The 19836-nt window shown below is 43.0% G+C and overlaps 1 protein-coding gene across 3 annotated transcripts in view; it reads right to left on the reverse strand.

Annotated features, from left to right (window-relative positions):
• Positions 1–132: 132 nt before the first annotated feature.
• Positions 133–19836, reverse strand: part of LIPC (lipase C, hepatic type) — a 74699-nt gene continuing 54995 nt past the window's right edge. For all 3 annotated transcript variants that reach the window (XM_054077160.1, XM_054077159.1, XM_054077158.1), the window contains exons 4-10: positions 18190–18369; positions 15657–15774; positions 13558–13791; positions 10769–11011; positions 5851–5971; positions 4911–5129; positions 133–325 (exon numbers count right to left, since the gene is read on the reverse strand). In XM_054077160.1, the coding sequence (XP_053933135.1) occupies positions 226–325; positions 4911–5129; positions 5851–5971; positions 10769–11011; positions 13558–13791; positions 15657–15774; positions 18190–18369 (1215 nt within the window). In that variant the 3' untranslated portion in view covers positions 133–225. The remainder of the gene's footprint in view (positions 326–4910; positions 5130–5850; positions 5972–10768; positions 11012–13557; positions 13792–15656; positions 15775–18189; positions 18370–19836) is intronic.

Here is a 19836-nt window from a genome sequence, read left to right on the forward strand (position 1 = left end):
AAAATCTATATTCTTTTGATGAAATTTCTTCACCACCTGTGAAACTATATTTAAATGTAATGTAGTTATGTGTAGGATAATATATTTAATATGGGATATATATTTTATTTAATGGAGGGGGGTATTTTATTTTAGTATAGTAGCTAGATATTTTTAAAACATTTTGCTAGACGGCATTTTGAACGTATTTTGGAGAGTAGTTGTGTTTTGTGTTCTTGCTCATTTTCAGTTTTGTCTCCGAAAGCGATCTTCACATCTCACAAATGTTTTCTCTTGGGCTGGATGAAGGTGAAGGTTGTTGATGCTTTGACAACAAAACGCCATTCTAGAAAGAAAACACAGCACGTGAGCATAATGTTACTTTTTAGAACTGCTATCTGTGTAAAAGTGTATCCTCTAGATACACGGAATCTGACTTTTTTTTTATCCTCTCTTTTACAGGAGGGTATCTGGTGGCTTTTACGGTGTTGTGAAGAAAGGGATGTACCTGGCTGCCAGACAGTAGGTGCAGAGTAAGAAGAGTGGGCAGCTCCTGTGTACTGAGGGCATTATGCCTTGATCTTGTCCTGGTACATGTTCAGCATGCTTTTCTCCAGTGGTTTGGTGTAAAAATCAGGTATAGAATCATAGAATAGTTTGGGTTGGAAGGGACCTCAAAGATCATCCAGTTCCAACCCTCCTGCCATGGGCAGGGACACCTCCCACTGGCTCAGGCTGCCCAAGGCCCATCCAACCTGGCCTTGAACACCTCCAGGGATGGGGCAGCCACACCTTCCCTGGGCAGCCTGGGCCAGGGCCTCACCACTCTCAGTGTGGAGAAATTCTTCCTTATGTCAAGCCTAAATCTGCTCCTCTCCAGTTTATCCCCATTGCCCCCATCCTGTCAGTATAAGCCTCATGTAGGAATCAGAAGCGTGGCCAACAGGGTGGGGGAGGGGATTCTGCCCCTCTGTTCGTCTCCTGTGAGACTTCATCTGGAATACTGTGTCCAGTTCTGGAATCTTCATTGTAAGAAGGATATGGAACTATTGGAACAGGTCCAGAGTAGGCTACAAGGATGATCCAAGGGCTGGAGCACTTCCCATCCGAGGACAGGCTGAGACAGCTGGGGAGAAGAGAAGGCTCTGAGGAGACTTTAGAGCAGCTTCCAGTACGTGAAGGGGCTACAGGAAAGCTGGAGAGGGGCTGTTCACAAAGGCTTGTGGGGATAGGACGAGGGGGAATGGGGATAAACTGGAGAGGGGCAGAGTTAGACTGCACATAAGGAGAGATTTGTTCACCATGAGAGTGGTGAGGCCCTGGCCCAGGTTGCCCAGGGAAGCTGTGGCTGCCCCATCCCTGGAGGTGTTCCAGGCCAGGTTGGATGGGCTTTGGGCAGCCTGATCCAGTGGGAGGTGTCCCTGCCCATGGCAGAAGGGTTGGAACTGGATGGGCTTTAAGGTCCCTTCCAACTCAAACTATTCTATGATTGTAGGATGCTAACAACGTAAGCGACTACATTGCTACAAAACTGTTTTGGAACTCAAATATATTAGAATCTGGTATTTTATTGCTCATGATAGTCTGTTTGCTGACTACTTTTTAAATGTGTGATGCTACGTCGTGTCTTAAGTGTTTGTCATTAGGTAATCTAACAGGAAAATTCATCATTTGCATAAATATCACAAACATTGTGATGTAAAGGCACACGGAGATAAAATATTGGCAACAGTTTGTTCAAATACTCGAGAAGGCACGAGACAGCTCAAAACACATCTTGTGTTTACTACCTTTTTTTAATATTCAGTTTCTGCTAATTGTTAGATCTGTGATGTTTGGGTGTTCCAAGAAGACCAAAATCTGTGCATTCTTTTCTTTGAAGAAAACACTTTTCCTTGCGTATCCTTTTGATCCTCATTTTAGAATCGCCCAATAACCTTTCATTTATTCCTCAAGCATTAATAGAGTAGCTCAACAATAACATATCATTTCTATTCCCAAGATGAGCCCGGACGGCACAAAATAAAACCAACATCTAATCAGTATCTATTAAAATCTTGACACAAACTTCTGCTTGCAGCCAAAAAACTTCCAAAGAGCGTTAAGTGCCTGAAGATAACAGCATAAATTTTTGTTAGCATAATAACTACCCACCTTGGTTACCCATTTCCTAGGATTTTTTAATTAGTACATCTGTAGTAATTGGCTTGTGCCAGGTTCTGGACACAGAGTATTGGATGGGAGCTTTCTGATTAGAAAAACGAGTTTACCTGATACAATCCTGTCATAGTTTCGTATTCATAATCCTTCATACTCCTTTCTTACGATACAAAAGTCTTTATTAAGCAGAGCTTTCTAATTTGCAGTGTACACCATGCTTTAATTTGTTTTGACATCTAGGTCAGCACTGATTTGGAATTGTTGATTTTAAAACAGCAGGAGATGTTATAGAAACGATGCTCTTTTTTTGGCAGCATATGCCAAGTGCTGGGTTGAGAGAGGAAAATACCTATAAAATACACTTTCAGGGGGACAAACCCCAAGAAAATAGGATCCCTCCAGCGCGCCCAGCTTGTCTTATGAAAATGTGTCTTTAAATTGTCTAATTTTTCTTTTATGTCCGTGTCAAGGAGCTGCAGCTCTGCCAGTAAGAATGATTCCACAGAAAGTCTGCAAGAATTGTGCTGATCCTGGTAAGAAAAAGGCTGTAGTGGAGAAAGTCACCTTCTAAGACTGAACCACAGTTACAAGGCAAGACATGGTTTCTTCATTAACCTTAATTATACTCCTCAGTTAAAATTTCTCAGAGGGTTAAAGCCGTGGGAATTGTTGTAAGTTTTGCTACTCTGTCTTCTGGCTGAAATGTGTCTGAGAATAAGCAGTTTCAGGAGTGCCACCAGCATTGCTGTATGTGGAGAACAAGACCGCTCAGACTTGGTGATTCAGCTTCAAAGCAATCAGCAGGGGAAGAAGAATAAAGAACACACGTTTCCCCATCTAAAACCATAAGCAAAAGTAAAAAATGAAAATAAAAAACTCCCTCAAAAATTAAAAAAACTCCATGCGCACAGACTTTTGTTGGCATAACATTTTTTTTTCCTTCAGAAAACTGCTCTCTGATTGCCTTTCTGAGTTCGGTTGACAAAATTCACATTAATGTATCCATACTATAGAAAAAAAGCACATCCAGAGTGCAAAAATTACTGTCAAATACCAGTGAAAGTGTAGTATGTAGAAGCATAGATAGTCTGTCTGTTTTCCAGGATTGCTGACGTTCTGTTTGCCCACTATAGAAGTTCCAAAGTGTCTGTAGTTAAAACTTCATTTCCACAGTTACTACTCCAGGAACCCCTGATCCAGCCCACACACTATTGTAATACATTATCAGCTGTCAAGAATGAGGTAAAAATAAGGGAATTTTATGTTAAAATCTTTGGTTTCAATTAATAATCAGATGATTGTGTACTTCTGCGTGTGATCCTTCTAATGAGGACTTTCAAGGGTGATGATGCAGAGTTTGTCTATGTCTATTATTTGCCCTATTGAAGGGCAAATAATTAAGATTTGGCATATTTTTTTGTAAATAGGAATTTGATTTTTTTACCGTAGCCTTAATGTTGGAGTTAATATTTATCTTACATGTCTCGTTTCTTTGAAATTTCATATGATTTTTAGAATCATAGAATAGTTTGTGTTGGAAGGGATCTTAAAGATCATCCAGTTCTACCCCCTCACCATGGAGGTATGGTTTTTGGAGTGAGATAATTACCTTCTGAAGATAAGCATGAAATTATCATCAGTTATTTTCATTAATTGTGTAAAAAAAACCTGCGCTGCAGAACTTGCTGAAATTCTTCCTTGGATCTGTGTGCAATCTCTGTCCTCTGTTCCCGAGTTCAGCTAAACACTTAGCAGCAGTGGTCCTGCACTTGGGGCACAACAACCCTATGCAGCGCTACAGACTGGGGGAAGAGTGGCTGGAGAGCTGCACGGAAGAGAAGGACCTGGGGGTGCTGGTTGACAGCCGACTGAACATGAGCCAGCAGTGTGCCCAGGTGGCCAAGAAGGCCAACGGCATCTTGGCTTGGATCAGAAACGGGGTCACCAGCAGGTCCAGGGAGGTGATTCTCCCTCTGTACTCGGCACTGGTGAGACCGCACCTCGAATACTGTGTTCAGTTCTGTCCCCTCACCACAAGAAGGATGTTGAGGCTCTGGAGCGTGTCCAGAGAAGAGCAACAAAGCTGGTGAGGGGCTGGAGAACGTCTGACGAGGAGCGGCTGAGAGAGCTGGGGTTGTTTAGCCTGGAGAAGAGGAGGCTGAGGGGAGACCTTATTACTCTCTACAACTACCTGAAAGGAGGTTGTGGAGAGGAGGGAGCTGGGCTCTTCTCCCAAGTGACAGGGGACAGGACAAGGGGGAATGGCCTGAAGCTCCGCCAGGGGAGGTTCAGGTTGGATATCAGAAAAAAATTCTTCACAGTAAGAGTCATTGGCTCCTGGAACAGGCTGCCCAGGGAGGGGGTGGAGTCGCCTTCCCTGGAGGTGTTTAAGGAACGGGTGGATGAAGTGCTTAGGGACATGGTTTAGGGAGTGTTAGGAATGGTTGGACTCGATGATCCAATGGGTCCTTTCCAACCTGGTGATTCTGTGATTCTGTAAAGTTATTTAGCCTTAAATTCAGGTTAGCAGCTGTGGTAAGCCAGAACGTTTCCCACTTGTCATTTCTGACCCGAGAACAAAGAAATTCTCCAAGTCACTTAAAAATCATGGCGTGTGATCTGTGGGGGAGGAGGGAAAGCCAGAAGTTGTACAAGGATAAATTCACCGTTGGTGTGAGTACTGGCGCTCAGGTGTGTTTGAATTAGGAAAACCCGTGTGCCAAACATTTGCGGTGGCATTTGAGAAAAAATAGTGTTTTCATTACACTTACTTTTGCTGTGTTTCCCCTGCTTTCACTCTTATTGTCTGCACTATAAGTCCTGGTCGACGGGTGCCTTTTCTCCACGGTATGATTGTTTGAACTGTGTCCCAGATATTTTCCCAAACTGCGGTTGCTTCCCATTTGAGCTTGATCATTATTAGCTCACCGATATCGGTGTCCAGGGTGATGAGGAAAGAGTAGGTTTTATTCCCATTAATACCTTCAACTCTGCACAAAGCAAAACCAGAATAATTAAGATTTTTATTATTGTGGATTTAAGCGAAGCAGGGTAAAAAGCATTCTTTTCCTCTTTAAGACCAAAGAAAGAATTATATTTCCTCCTCCTTTTTCAGGGAGGAACATAACTGTCTCTCGGATACGTCTTCCAGGTGCATAAAGTGGTGAAATGCAACACGGTAGAAAAGAAGCAGAAGTGGGGGAAGCTTGAAAGCAGGTGAAGCAGTAGCGGTTTCTGACAGGAAAAGAAAAGGTGTCCCATAATAGCATCTGTGTTACACCCTTTATCTGCCAGAGCAAAGGCTGAGCCACACTCTTGCCTTTGTTTTGGTTAATACAGATGCTCTGTTATCAGAAATATCCAAGATTCTTTAATCCCAGCTGCATATTTAATTGTGTTCTAATTGATTAGCCCTCCTTGTGTTAGCTGTGGGATGGACTAAAGAGAAGCACATGGGGTTCTTAATGCTCAGTGAAACTTCCATAGTTGCTAAGGTTGTTTCTGAGAGGTTTTTCATGCAAAATCGGCGTGAACATTGTAAAATGTTCTGACTTTTAGGGGTTGTGGGTGAAAAGAGGAGAATTTCCACTTCGTCTTCTCTTACTTGGACTAAACAGTTTCACTCATAACACGATTAGGTACGTGATGTGGTGTTATACGTGGCTCCTTGCCTCTCGCTTTTGTACGATGACACGCAATAGCGATACTCACAGTGCGATGGGCAGGTTTTTAGCATCCTCCTTTGTGCCAGTCAGGGAGATGGTAAACGTTGGGTCTATCTGCTTGCCTTGGATTTCGTTGATGAAGTGAATCTTGAACTGATAATGATAGACTGTAGAAAGAAGAATTTGCCAGGTGGTGAAATTAATGGTCAAAGAAGCATTAGATTTCTTAGGCGAGGGATTTTGCTTTTCAGAGCAGTAACTCGATTGATATTTCCATTTTATTTTTTAAATAAATTTGTTGCAATTAAGACATAATATTTTTTTCTGATTGTTGCTGTGCTGCATAATCTCTTAGGGCCCTGTTGCTCTATTTAAAAAGATAGAGAAAAAAGGTAAGTGGGGCTGAGTTCCCTTTGCAGTGTAAAACGTTCCTCCCTAGGAAATGTTACAGCTTCACTGGAGTTTAATTGTTAGAATTTCTGGCAAGCCCTCTGTCTAACCAGCAGACGGATCCTTATGTCTGAACATGATTAGAGATGTATGATACGGATTGAAGACCTTATGCAATGTAGTTGGGCTTTTTCTCCCATTGGCCAGAAAATTGCTGTGCAAAACAGATGACTTCCAGGCTTTCCTTGACTGCATAATGATGCCTTGTGCTTAGCGTGCAGCCGTTAACAGTATGACTTTGTTCAAGCCCATTACTATAAGAAAGATGTCATTAATACTTGGAGATTTCGTGGTTTTCTGGAAAAAGAGTATTTAGGAAAGTCTTTGAACTGAATATTGTCAGAATGAAGAATGCCTAAGAAACCAACGGTGTACAGGACATTTAGTAAATTATGAAAACCCCACCCAACACACGGTTAAGAGGCCAAGTGCACACAGAAATTCTCAGCTAGATTTGAATGTCCAAAACAGTCGTGGTTCTGGCAGCCACCTTCTTGACTAAACTGATTTAGGCGTTAAGGAAGAAAACTGTAATTTCTATTAAGAAAGACCACAAAGTATTTGGAAGAATTAGGGGTGTTCAGTATTTATCCTTCCAATCTGATCAAATGATACATGGAAAGCTGTGCTGGTAAATGTTACTTCACACTGGTTTTTGAGTAGAAAGATGCTCTTTCCTCAGTTCCCCTCCTCATCCACTTCAGGCATCACTAGATCTGCACGTGGTTCACCATACCGTGAACGGAGTCATTGTTTTATGTGTATGCACAGATAGATTTTTTTTTGTTTGTTTGTTTTGTGCAGCTGAATGTTCACAGGGGAGGGTATTTGCTAGAAAAGCTGTATCTTTTCGTAGTTGCCTCATGGTTATTGCATGTAGCGGACAACGTATTTTCTTTTGAGAAAGCATTGCTGGGTAGGGACAAACACTGACTCTGGTGCAAACCTGCTGAGTGCAAAGTAGGCGGAGAGGCGTGTTTACAGATCGCTTCAATTACTGTCCTGTCCTGTCCTGTCCTGCTCTCAGTTTTCTCTCCACATACCAATTAATTGTTCTAGTATGTATTCTGATAAAGCCCAGGCTTTTTCTGTGGTTGTAGCGCTCACTTTAAGGGAAAAGGTGAGTGTATTCGTATAAAAACTCTGACTCAGAGTCTCACTGCAGCTGTATTATGAATGTTACCTTCTTTGAAACAACTATTTATTGTTTCTGCTGGATTAACATGTGGTCCAGAACATGAAGATGTTAAAATGTGTAACGAAATGTCAGATTTCGTGAAGGTGCAGAGGATCAGGAAGGATAATGCTGAGTTTCTCAAATTTCTTCTGTTTGGGCTTCTCACATGATCTTCAAACAATTTTTTTTAGAAGCATTACAAAGATGATTTTGTATGCAGCCTCCCACAGTTGCCTCCTTGTTTGGAAGCTTTTGTGAAAGAAAACCATTGTCTGGGGCTCTGCTATCTGCATTGCACTGAGGACCTTTTTTTTTTTAATACCAAAATCAGTTCCAAGCATGAAAATGCAACATATTTAACCTTTAAAATTGAAATCACAGCTGATGGGACACAGATATTTTACCACAAGCTGGGACTATCTCAGTGTCTAGAGCAGAACCACAACATGGAGATGGTGTTTCTGTGCCCAGACGTGGTGGTAGCAGACACCGCATCCCCAGAGCAGCCGGCTTTCCTGGTTCTGAGTGACCTGGTTGTCCTGCGGCAAAATGAAATCAGGGACTAGACATGCCCTCTGGAATTTTTCCATATTCTTCGGGTAGTTTTCTGAGGCACTTTAAAAAGTATAAGAAAAGATCCAGCAGATTTAGCTGCTCTGAGTGCCAGCTCCGAGCCAGCCCCTCTGGAGTCCCCACCACATGCTTCACAGCGGCATTAAGGGAAGACTTCCAGAATTATTTTTAAAGTACCTGTATTTTTTGTATATTTTTTGATCTGTGGTATTGTGGTTGAGTACTGGGCACTGTAGGGAAACAAGATGTGTAACGCAAGCAGCATTTAAAAGTGTTTCTCTTCCGAACTGGAAGAGCCTTTGAGTGCTCATGCTTGGGACATTCAAAATGCTTCCCCAGCTGCAGTGTCTTGGGGGGGGGGAAGAGCAGGGTGACCCTTCCAACGGAATCAGAGAGTCGTAGAATAATTTGGGTTGAAAGAGACCTTAAAGATCATCCAGTTCCACTTCCTGCCATGGGCAGGGACACCTCCCACTGGATCAGGAGCTTAAAGCCCCATCCAACCTGGCCTTGAACCCCTCCAGGGATGGGGCAGCCACCACTGCTCTGGGCAACCTGGGCCAGGACCTCACCACTCTCAGAGTGAAGAAATTCCTCCTTATGTCCAGTCTAAATCTGCCCCTCTCCAGTTTATCCCCATTGCCCCTCGTCCCATCCCCACAAGCCTTTGCGAACGGTCCCTCCCCAGCTTTCCTGTAGCCCTTTCAGGCACTGGAAGGTCACTCTAAGGTCTCCTCGGAGCCTGCTCTTCTCCAGACTGAACAACCCCAACTCTCTCAGCCTGTCCTCAAATGGGAGGTGCTCCAGCCCTCTGATCATCCTTGTGGCCTCCTCTGGACCCATTCCAACAGCTCCATCTCCTTCTTATGTTGGGGATTCCAGAACTGGACACAGGACTCCAGATGAGGTCTCACAAGAGAGGAATAGAGAGAGGAACAGGAAAGGGCCAGCACTGCCCGGCAGCGGGCGAGGGGGTGAAGGACCCCCATGCCTCAGAACTGTGATGTAGCAGGTGCCCGGGCACCCATGGGTGGTGGGAAGGGCACCAGCTGCTGGGTGAGGAGGCAGGCACACCTCGCAAGTCTCCTCTGTCCCTGGTGGCCTGCGGCTTCACACGGGAACCCTGCCTGCGCTGCACCACGCCACTCTTGCCGTGTGCTTCACGGATGGCTGGGGGAGGAGGTGGTGAGGAGGAACACCTCGCACCAAACATCCCTGCAACAAAAGTCTCTTGGAAGAAGTGCGTCCCCACTTCTTTTTGTCCTTGTGGCTTGTTCTTGCTATAAAACGTACATAAACCTTGCCACTGCTTGACATTCTGACAGCCAAGCTGTCACCTGCCCTGGCCATTCACAGAATCACAGAATCACAAAGTTGGAAAGGACCCATTGGATCATCGAGTCCAACCATTCCTAACACTCCCTAAACCATGTCCCTCAGCACTTCATCCACCCGTTCCTTAAACACCTCCAGGGAAGGCGACTCGACCCCCTCCCTGGGCAGCTGTTCCAGTGCCCAATGACTCTTACTGTGAAGAATTTTTTTCTGATATCCAACCTGACCCTCCCCTGGCGGAGCTTCAGGCCATTCCCTCTTGTCCTGTCCCCTGTCACTTGGGAGAAGAGGCCAGCTCCCTCCTCTCCACAACCTCCTTTCAGGTAGTTGTAGAGAGCAATAAGGTCTCGAATTCACCGGCACATCGGCCCCGTTTCCATGTCAGACTGCTTCCCCTCTCTCCAATAATACATGTAAGAAACCACTGTCATTGCCTCTCCAGAAAATTGTTCCTTTGTGCTCCCCAAGTAATTTAATGGAGATAAAGCTAGAGTACCAGTCACTTTATTTTAGTGCTACCGTTCTGCCCTGCAAGAGCCTGTGCTATTCTGTTGCTTGTCCCTTGTTTGAAAAGTAATAATTTATATATCATCTTGTAGACTAATTGCAGATAAAATTTGGGCAAACTTGGAACAGGAGGTTTTACCAGCCTCCCGGAGCAATTATGCTGCTTTCTTGGCTTGGCTGCGTGCCTGCATGTGTTACAACAAACCCGCGCAGGCCAGTTGCACGAAAACCTTGTAGATCAGTACCCTCAGCATGTCTGAGGCCTCAGTCAGCCTGTGGCAAGCAAGCAGCATGCTTTTCCCCCATTAAGAGTTAGGATCTTGATAAAAGGCATCCAGACAGCCTACAGGGATTCTCTGTTGTCTCGGCACATTGATTATTCCCATAGATTTTATGAGCTTTAATAAGTGAGTAAACAAGATCCCAAAGCTTAGGCTTTTCTCACGCTTTGTGGTCAGTCTGGAGAGCATAACAAATCATAGAATCATAGAATAGTTTGGGTTGGAAGGGACCTTAGAGCCCATCCAGTTCCACCCCCTGCCATGGGCAGGGACACCTCCCACTGGCTCAGGCTGCCCAAGGCCCATCCAACCTGGCCTGGAACACCTCCAGGGATGGGGCAGCCACAGCTTCCCTGGGCAACCTGGGCCAGGGCCTCACCACCCTCATGGTGAAGAAGTTCTTCCTAATGTCCAGTCTAAATCTGCCCCTCTCCTGTTTATCCCCATTCCTCCTCGTCCCATCCCCACAAGCCTTTATGAACAGCCCCTCTCCAGCTTTCCTGTAGCCCCTTCAGGTGCTGGAAGGTCACTATAAGGTCTCCTCGGAGCCTTCTCTTCCCCAGGTTGAACAACCCCAACTGTCTCAGCCTGTCCTCGTACGGGAGGTGCTTCAGCCCTTGGAACATCATATTCCCACAAACCTTTGAAAGGCATATGTGCTCTTGTTTTCAAGAAGAGTCGTCTGCTTTTTGGGAGCCTTTCCTCCCTGATGTTGTAGCCCAGTGTGTTGCATCTGTTCTTCCTACAGCTGAGGCACATTCCTTTGTTGAAGGTGTTGACGTCGTTGCACCAGTACGCTGTGCTCTGCTTATCGTTGTGAAGCAGAGAGTCGATGAACAAATGAACCGACCTCTCGTGGGCACATTTCACAGTTTGAGTGATGCCTGAAAAAATGCAAACAACAAAATGTTGCTCACCCTTTTCCCCCTTTACTGTTTCAACCCCAGAGTACAGTAACCGACCATAAACATATTTTATTGTTTTCTTCCCACCCCCTTTGCTACTAAAACAATTCTGATTTTGCCTCAGAAATCGTGCATCGAAGCAACTTTACTTTTAAGATCATCCAAAAATAGTTTGACAGAGCACACATGGTAATAAAATTAAATAATTCACTGGTTAAACTTCTCTGGCTTGATTGTTTATAGCTGTAAATATGAATCTTGATTTCATTGTCCTGGCTGTTCTGGTCGGTATGACACATAGTACGACCCTATAAAAGGTCTATAAACAGCTAAAGTCAAGAATCTCATCCTGAATGGTTGAACGCTTGCCTTTTGGACGCTTATATGATAAATTCATATTTAGTTCCTATCAGTGTGACAAAATCTCATGTTGGATTGGATTTTAATTGCAGCCTCTACTGGGGAAAAAGGAGCAAAAAATGTATTAAATACATTAATATGTATTAAATACATTAATATACGTTAAAAATTATTAATGACATAGATCTGCTTTTAGAAGAAATAAGTGTCATCAAATTATGAAAGTTATTTTCTGCTGTGTAATCAGTATATAACACGATGGTCTGGTTTTGTGTCTTTTCTGATAAGCTTGTTTGGTTTCACATTTGTCATGAATTACCCACTAAGAAGTAAAGCCTGCTTTTAGGTAGTGTGGTGATAGTTGAGAAATAGTTTTGGGGGGCACTTTGCTAGGTGAACAGTGCTCTTTTGGGGTTTTTCAGTGAATGCATCTGGTTGTCACTGTGGATCAATACCTTGTCTGAGTATGTTGCATCAGTTTCTCTATATGTTTATAGAATCATAGAGTAGTTTGGATTGGAAGGGACCTTAAAGATCATCCAGTTCTACCTCTTGCCATGGGCAGGAACATCCCACTGGCTCAGGCTGCCCAAGGCCCATCCAACCTGGCCTTGAACACCTCCAGGGATGGGGCAGCCACAGCTTCCCTGGGCAACCTGGGCCAGGGCCTCCCCACTCTCATAGTGAAGAAATTCTTCCTTATGTCCAGTCTGAATCTGCCCCTCCAGTTTATATCCATTATGTTTAGGTGCATTGGAAATAAGCTTCTACATATAAAACCTATCCTGGAACAGTGGCCGTGATGTCCTGGAGAGCATCATCTGTGCTGCTGAAGGACAGGGACTTGGGAAAAGGTGAACCAAGGAGGTGAGTGGTACAGTCCTGTGTTTTATTTGATTTGAAATAATTGCACACTAGAGGAAACTGGGCTTAATTAGAACAAGTTTTCTCATTTCCTCTACTGCTGAAAGAAATAACTTTGAAATGATTCAGAAGTGCTTAACACCAGGATGCTCGTGGCCTTGTTTTCGGAAGTGCTAGAATTCCTTCGGCAGCCAGAATTCCTTACTGGTGTCAGCAGAATCATAGAATCATAGGATAGCCTGGGTTGGAAGGGACCTTAAAGCCCACCCACGGGCAGGAACCTCCCACTGGATCAGGGGCTCCAAGCCCCATCCAGCCTGGTCTTGAAAACCTCCAGGGATGGGGCAGACACAGTTTCCCTGGGCAGCCTGGGCCAGGCCCTCCCCACACTCAGAGTGAAGAAATTCCTCATATGTCGAGACTAAATCTGCCTCTCTCTGGGTTATACCTATTCTCCTCAGAGCCTTCTCTTCTCCAGGCTGAACAACCCCAACTCTCTCAGCCTGTCCTCGTATGGGAGGTGCTCCAGCCCTCAGATCATCTTTGTAACCTCCTCTGGACCCATTCCAATAGCTCCATCTCCTTACGTTGAGGATTCCAGAACTGGACACAGTATTCCAGGTGAGGTCTCATAAGAGAGGTATAGAGGGGCAGAATCCCCTCCCTCCCTGCTGGCCACATTGCTTTGGATGCAGCCCAGGACACAATTGGCCTTCTGGGCTGTGAGCGCACACTGCCAGTTCATGTCGAGCTTCTATCAAGCAGCACCCCCAAGTCCTTCTCTGCAGGGCTGCTCTCTATCACACCACTTCCCATCCTGTGGATTGTGGATTGCCCCAACCCAGGTATAGGACCTTGCTCTTGCACTTGTTGAACCTCACGAGGTTCTCACAGCCCCACTTCTCCAGCTTGTCCAGGTCCCTCTGGATCACATTCCGTCCTTCTGCTGTGGCAACTACACCACTCATCTGAGTGTCATCTGCAAACTTGCTGAGGGTACCCTCGATCTCGCTGTCGATATCATTGATGAAGATATTGAACAGCACTGGTCCCAGTACGGACCCCCGAGGGACACCACTTGTCATGGATCTCCATCTGGATTTTGAGCCAGTAGGAACAGTTTGAACTCAATAGATGTATAAATCAGATAACCAGTTTCTAGAAAAGAAATTTCCTTGCATATAATGGGAGGTCATTCTACCATAGATGCTGTTTCAGACCACAGAGAGACCTCGGGCTTCCCAGAGAAGCTGTCGGTGCAGCTACAGTGCTGCTCCCCATTCCGTGCAGTTGGTTCTTACCAGTGATTCCATACTGTGCGATGTGGTTGTACACATGTAGGATGTGACATCCAGGTTGAAAGGTTCCTCCGTTGGGATAAAAATCAAAATGAGCCACAGGCTGCTTGATGCCAACGCTGAGACCCATGTGCTGTTTAGTGAATGTATGAATTGCATCCACGAAGTTTGCATCATCTGGAGATAAACGATCTGTTGGTGACATTCCTTCAAACAAGGGGCCGGCAGGGTCAAGGCCTGCAATAAATACAAATATTCCAGTTGTGATATAGTGCAGACGGGGCTGTTCTTTCACTGTTACGAGAAAAGTCTGTGATAAATATTTTAAAATAGACTCTGTGGGTACTTTAAATTTTTTTTCAGCAGTAGAAACAATGCTAAGAACATTTGTCCTGCAGAGGGTATGTGGTTACACCAAAGGGTCAAGTAAACAGAGGCGCTGTAATAAACACTAACTGCTGCATGCACGAGGACAAGGGCCAGAGATAGAAGTGTTTGTTATAGGCAAACCATGCTTACTGCTGCTTTGTCACTTGGGAGTTGTTTACTTACTTTTGTTCTTTCATACTCTAGAGGTCATGCATTTCTGAGGCCCTTTTGAAGACACCAGTCCCACAACCAGGTTGACTTTTAGCCCACATTTGGGACCTGGAACTTTATAAAGCTTCGCTTGTTGCTTGCAAGAGTCTGCCGGGGGTATTTTATAATAATTTTCCAACTTTAAAAGTGTTCAAGGCCAATTATTGCAGTATTCAGAATAATACTATTCCACTTCGGGAGTCTCGGTGATGTTTAGCTTGCTGGATATTTTTGTATGGCGCTTTTTTGGTTGGGAACTGGTTTATGGACAAGGACTGCCTGCATAGTTTAAAGCTGCCTTCAGTTTTGAGGCCAAGCTTCTAATTTCAGGTACTTCGTTTGGTAATATGGACTAACATAGTTGCATCGATGTAACTGTACAAGAATAATACCACGGGCTACAAGCAGAGCCGTCACCCTGAAGGCACACATTTCCTTGTATTTGTAGTAGCTTTTATCACTATGAATTTTGGAGCTTATTGTTAAAAATCTGAATAATTTGCTGAAGAATGTGTACAGCTGCTACAATAAATGATGTATTTTAATGTTTTTTATTTATCCATTATCGAGGTTTGATTTGCTAATATGGTTTGAGCGAGCAGTGCTGATAAATGAAGTCCTTCAGTGTATGCACGGGTGTAATATCACAACACGCTGTGTAGAATCATCTTGTCTGTGTGCAGGCGCTGTCACAAGAAATGATTGTATAGGGGGTATAGTATACCCCCATAGCTAATGTGAGTCTTGTGTGAAATGCACTTCTGGTTTAGTTAGTTTTTAATGCAGTCACCGTGCATTAGATGTGGTCCTGCATACAGTATATCAGTATCCTTATCAGTGTATTTTCACTACACTCATCATTAGTACAGTTACAAAACATTACAGAAAGTTCGAAATGTTGAAACAATGGGGTGTTATGTTTAGCTTTGTTTGCTTTAAGCATCTATAAGGGATACTTTAATGACAGGCTGCTTGTAAAATGTAACCCAGGACTATCATTTTTGTCACAGGAGAACTGCCTAAAATTCACTCTATGAGCAACTTACCACGACTGAAAGCTCATGGTTAGAAAATTTCCTTAATATAATTTTCTTTTTCGAATGAGTTGCTAACAATGGACAGTGTATTTGAGTGGCACTGTGTCAATATAGCGACTAAAGACCCAAGGTTAGTGGGTGACATTTACCTTTCAGCGTTACTGGGGATGGATGCAAGACAAATTCATGCAACTTTAATCTTTGGTTTATGATTTATGGTCCCCACGCTTGTATGTTCTGTGTGTCATAACTTTGACTCCACTGGGAAAGGGCAAAGCCAGAAATCCTAGGATTTTAAAAATCATTTTAAAAAGTGATTTCATTGATTTTTCTAAATCTATTTTTTAAATGGATGGGATTAAACTTGTAATTGTGGCAAATACTGCTGTTCAACAGCTAAATATTGATATGATGTTGATAAGTTAAATATCTATGTAACTTAAATCAGTTGAGTGGTACGTTTTCTTGAAGCTGCAACTCTTTTACCTGTAATCCTTCCTATCTTCTTTGTACCACTGATATAACTTCCAGCAAATCCTGCGACATGAGCTCCTAGGCTGTACCCAATTAGATGAGCATTACTTCTGGAAAATTGAATGGATTCCTGGAAGACAAGAGCAGCTTGATTTAGATGTAGAGAATGTGAAAAGTAAGAAGTGAAATAGTTACTGCAACCTAGGAATGCCATCAGACAGCACACAAGAAATTTGTATGGTGATGGAGGTCAAATGAGATGCACAGATCATGCACTAAATTTGTTCACTGGCTTAAATGTTATCCCTTGCCTCCTCTTCATGGAGAAATTCACCCATTGGAGGACTGCTGCTTTTGTGCTATTCTCAGAAAAACTATCGACACAGATAATAGGGATTTAGTTGCTGTTTATTGCAAGTAATGCTAATGTGCATTGCCTTTTGTCTGCAGCATTTGACTTTCCTATCACTACAAACTGGATATCTGTCCTTTAACTTCAGTGTAATACAATCCTTTACGGAAAGTGCTTGGCTTTTTTTTGCCTGCGGTACTAGCACAAGCCAAATTAGAATCCAAAGTATCAAAACATTGATCAGACATGCTGAGTGATATGGCAATGACATTTTCTTGGACTGGTTTGTACAAAACTGGGTGCCTGATCTGAAAGCAGCCTATTGAAGCAGAATTCACCTTAGGCTTTTCTCTCTACCTAATCAATACTATCTAGATAATCTTAAGCATTTCACCTGAGGTGCAGGGCTCAAAGTTTTTCTGTCTTGGAAGGAAAAATGCGGCATATTTTTCTTGCAGGAAATGCAAACCTCTGTTTTAATTTCAGTGCGGATATTGCCTGTCCCAGTGGAGTGGCTTTGCAGTCTCAATACTTTTATGAAGATGAGGTGAAACTTGGCAACCTTCTTTTGAGAGAAGCAGTTCTTCAAAATCCCAGGATCTGACCAATTTTCTTGGCTGGTGTTATTGAGATGGATGCGGTCGAGACTGTTGTTGGTCACGCTCGATTAACCCTTGGACTAAGAGCACTAGGATTTACATTAATTTTATTCTGTATTAAAATGTTGCACAGCACTGCAGGTTCTGTTACATCCGTTGAGACTATTTCAGATACTCGCCTGCCCGGAAGCATAGCGGGAAGATAGTTATGGGGGTTGGAATAAAGGGGTTTTAAAGTAGTAGACTCAGGAGGGGTGCTTCTCAGCAGAAGGAAGGTTTGCTGCTTGAACACGCTCAATTGAATGCTGTGAAAACTGATTGCATATTTAAATCTTAGAACATAACATATTGTGGTACAAGAGGAGCTACCTACAATGCTGGAGTGAGGAGTCATTTATTCAAGCCTCAGTTTGTTTGCTGACGCTGGAGAATCCACAGACTGTCTTTGTTGACTGTGTGGTGTGTCCTCCTGGGAACTGAACGAAGTCCACTGTTTGATTCATTCAATAATTAAACAGCTTCAAAATATGACTTTAGGCTCCAGCAACTTAAACTACATTTGACCAAAAGCTAACGTTTCTTGTAATGTTACAACAAAAATTGTGTCTCTGGCTCTTCTGCCTTCTCTTTTGTGCCTGTTGTCCCTAACTGGGCACGGTGTCTGACCTCTTCTACCCTGCCATTCCTGCTGAAAGCAGCTTAGCCCTTCAATGGCATTTACTACAAATCCTTCAGCTTTGCAGTGTATTTCCACCTTAGGGTTTGTTGTATTTAAATTAATGTATTCAAAAATTCATTGTGAGGTACAGAAGTATAATTTCATTTCAAATTACGTAATTTATATTAGTACTAGAGATAGATTAAATAAGAAGTTGCTTAGGGTTCCTGGTTTGTATAAATGATTCTCATTCTAGTGTTTGCTTTCTGTCTTTTCTTCAATATTTCTGGAGACCAGGGATCCCTTGCAGTCCTCTTTCAGCCTTTTCAATCCAGCTGTGACCACAGCTCCCTATTTAGTGGGAGTTTTGGGAAGCGATGTGGGTTATACTTTTATGTGGCTCTGAACTCACGACTGCCTCCACGTCATCTGCTTCATCTGTCCTCTTAACAAGTCTCCCTTTATATTCTGAATCTCTTAAGCCACTCTTTCAGAATAACCTTTGAGGGACTGACATGAAAGTCAGACACAATGCCACGCTTGAGTTATACATTAGAAGCAGAAATTAGGCACAGAAAACATAAATCCACTTTACTGAACAAATCACTTGTGAATGATAATGCTTTTAAAGTGTGGGACTCTCTCAGCTGTCTGCACACACGCGAACTAGAGAGCTAAAGTAGCATGAAATTATCTCATCCGTAAAGGTATATCAAAATATTTTAATAAACAAAGACCACTTGCTTTTTTCTCTTGCAAGATGGAAGTTTTATGGTGACATATGAAAGTTTATGGAAGAAAAATTTTCAATATATAAGAGAAACATGTGAAATGAGCAGCATTAATCAGCACAGGGCTTCAGACAGGTGGTAGAAGCTTAAGAACAAGTAAATAGGTCTTTTCCAGAGAAGCATGTGTTGATCTGGGAGCTCTTACCTCCAGCCATTCCAGGAAGTCTGCTATTTCCTGCCCTATGTAGCGCGTGTTCTGTACAGCAATGGGATAGTGCTGGTGGGCAAATGTAAGCCAGTCTGCAATTATCACATTAATTTGTTTGTGCTGAGACTTAAGAGCAGCTGCCATTTTCCAAATCCAACCTTCTAATATCCCATCCACCTGTTTGATTAAAAAAAAAAAACAAAGGAAAATTAAAAAAACCATCCTTAAGGGAGGTCTCTGCCTTCTATTTCTTGTGAAAGGGTGAAGGAAACAAAAACCAGAATATAAGCAAAGAGGACTTAGTGCTGATAACTAGATTTTAGGGGCTTGAACATGTCTCAGTGCTGAGAATCTTTGGCGTTTGGTGGGCAAAACAAATAAGAATCAATACAAGAACTGTATAATAATTCATGTTTTGCAATATGCACTCTCATCAGTGAAGTTATGTCCCTAAATATTTTCAGAAATGTGTAGAGAATCCCTGATTTCAGTCAAGAGCAGTTGTCCCTGTTAATTCATGCTGAAAGGGCTGCAGAGAGAGGGAAGCTGGAGGATTGCAGACCAGTGGGCATTTACCTTCTACAGCCATTACATTTTGAACATCAAAGACCGCTTCTGATTTGATGGGCCAGGATTGTTGTTTAATCTGTTAGATTTAATTTTTGTTCACATGTGTCCTCAACTAATAGAACCTCCTTATCTCTTCTGGTGTTTTAGCACAATTTGAGAGTCCCAGCTCTGGGTTTCCATACATATTTCTCCAAGAGCCCAACACTTCTGCAAATTAAGTTAATGTGAACGATAAACTTCCATCACAGTAGTTTCAGGTCCATAGTTTGTCTTTGAGGAAAATAAAGGTTTTGAACAAATCCTTATGTTGGAAGGCTTGGCTAAAGTAAACTAGGGCAGTTTTTGGTCCAAAGTCAGATCTGCTGTTATTTGAGCATTAGGAGCATCAAGTGTGTTGTTCAGTTTCTCTTTGTATTTTCAGATTGCAAGAAAGATTAATTTTGCCACCTTATGTGATGACATTTGTTCAGTTAAAATCAAGGACTGTTAAATTGACATTATTTCCTGCCTTTTCTTTTGTTCCTTTGTCGACTGAGAATCCGATCAAAAGTCACTCTCAATACAGCGATGCTTTGGAGAAAGGGTTCATGGTGAGGTTTTTTAATGGTTTAACTAGATGATAATTCATTGGTGCCGAAAGCTTCATTTTCAGCTGAAGGGGCTTACAGGGAAATTTTCTTTAAAGGTTAATCTGTGAGGAAGATGTGAGGAGATTGTTTGCACTGCTTTTCAGTAAGTCTAAATATCCAGCAGCGAGCGTATCAGAGAAATGAAACAGGTGTTCATTCCTCCAGAGGCACAGCACATTAATTCAGCGACTTGTTCAAACTCTACTGGCTTTAAACGAAGGCTGAATCGAATCCTTGGCATGGGACTCCTATATGAAAAATGGCTCGTAGGCTGTTCCTTCAGGATCTCAGAGGGCCATATCCACTTTGTATTATTTCTAACCATGATCGCTACCAGGAAAATCCTCCATCTTTCTAATCACAACCTTTCTTCTGAAGTTACTCTTGGCACGACCCAATGGGAAGGAAAGTATATCAAATCGAATGTACTTTGAATTAAAAATAA

This window comes from Cuculus canorus, chromosome 12 (genome assembly GCF_017976375.1).
Source record: "Cuculus canorus isolate bCucCan1 chromosome 12, bCucCan1.pri, whole genome shotgun sequence".
Taxonomy (NCBI): Eukaryota; Metazoa; Chordata; class Aves; order Cuculiformes; family Cuculidae; genus Cuculus; species Cuculus canorus.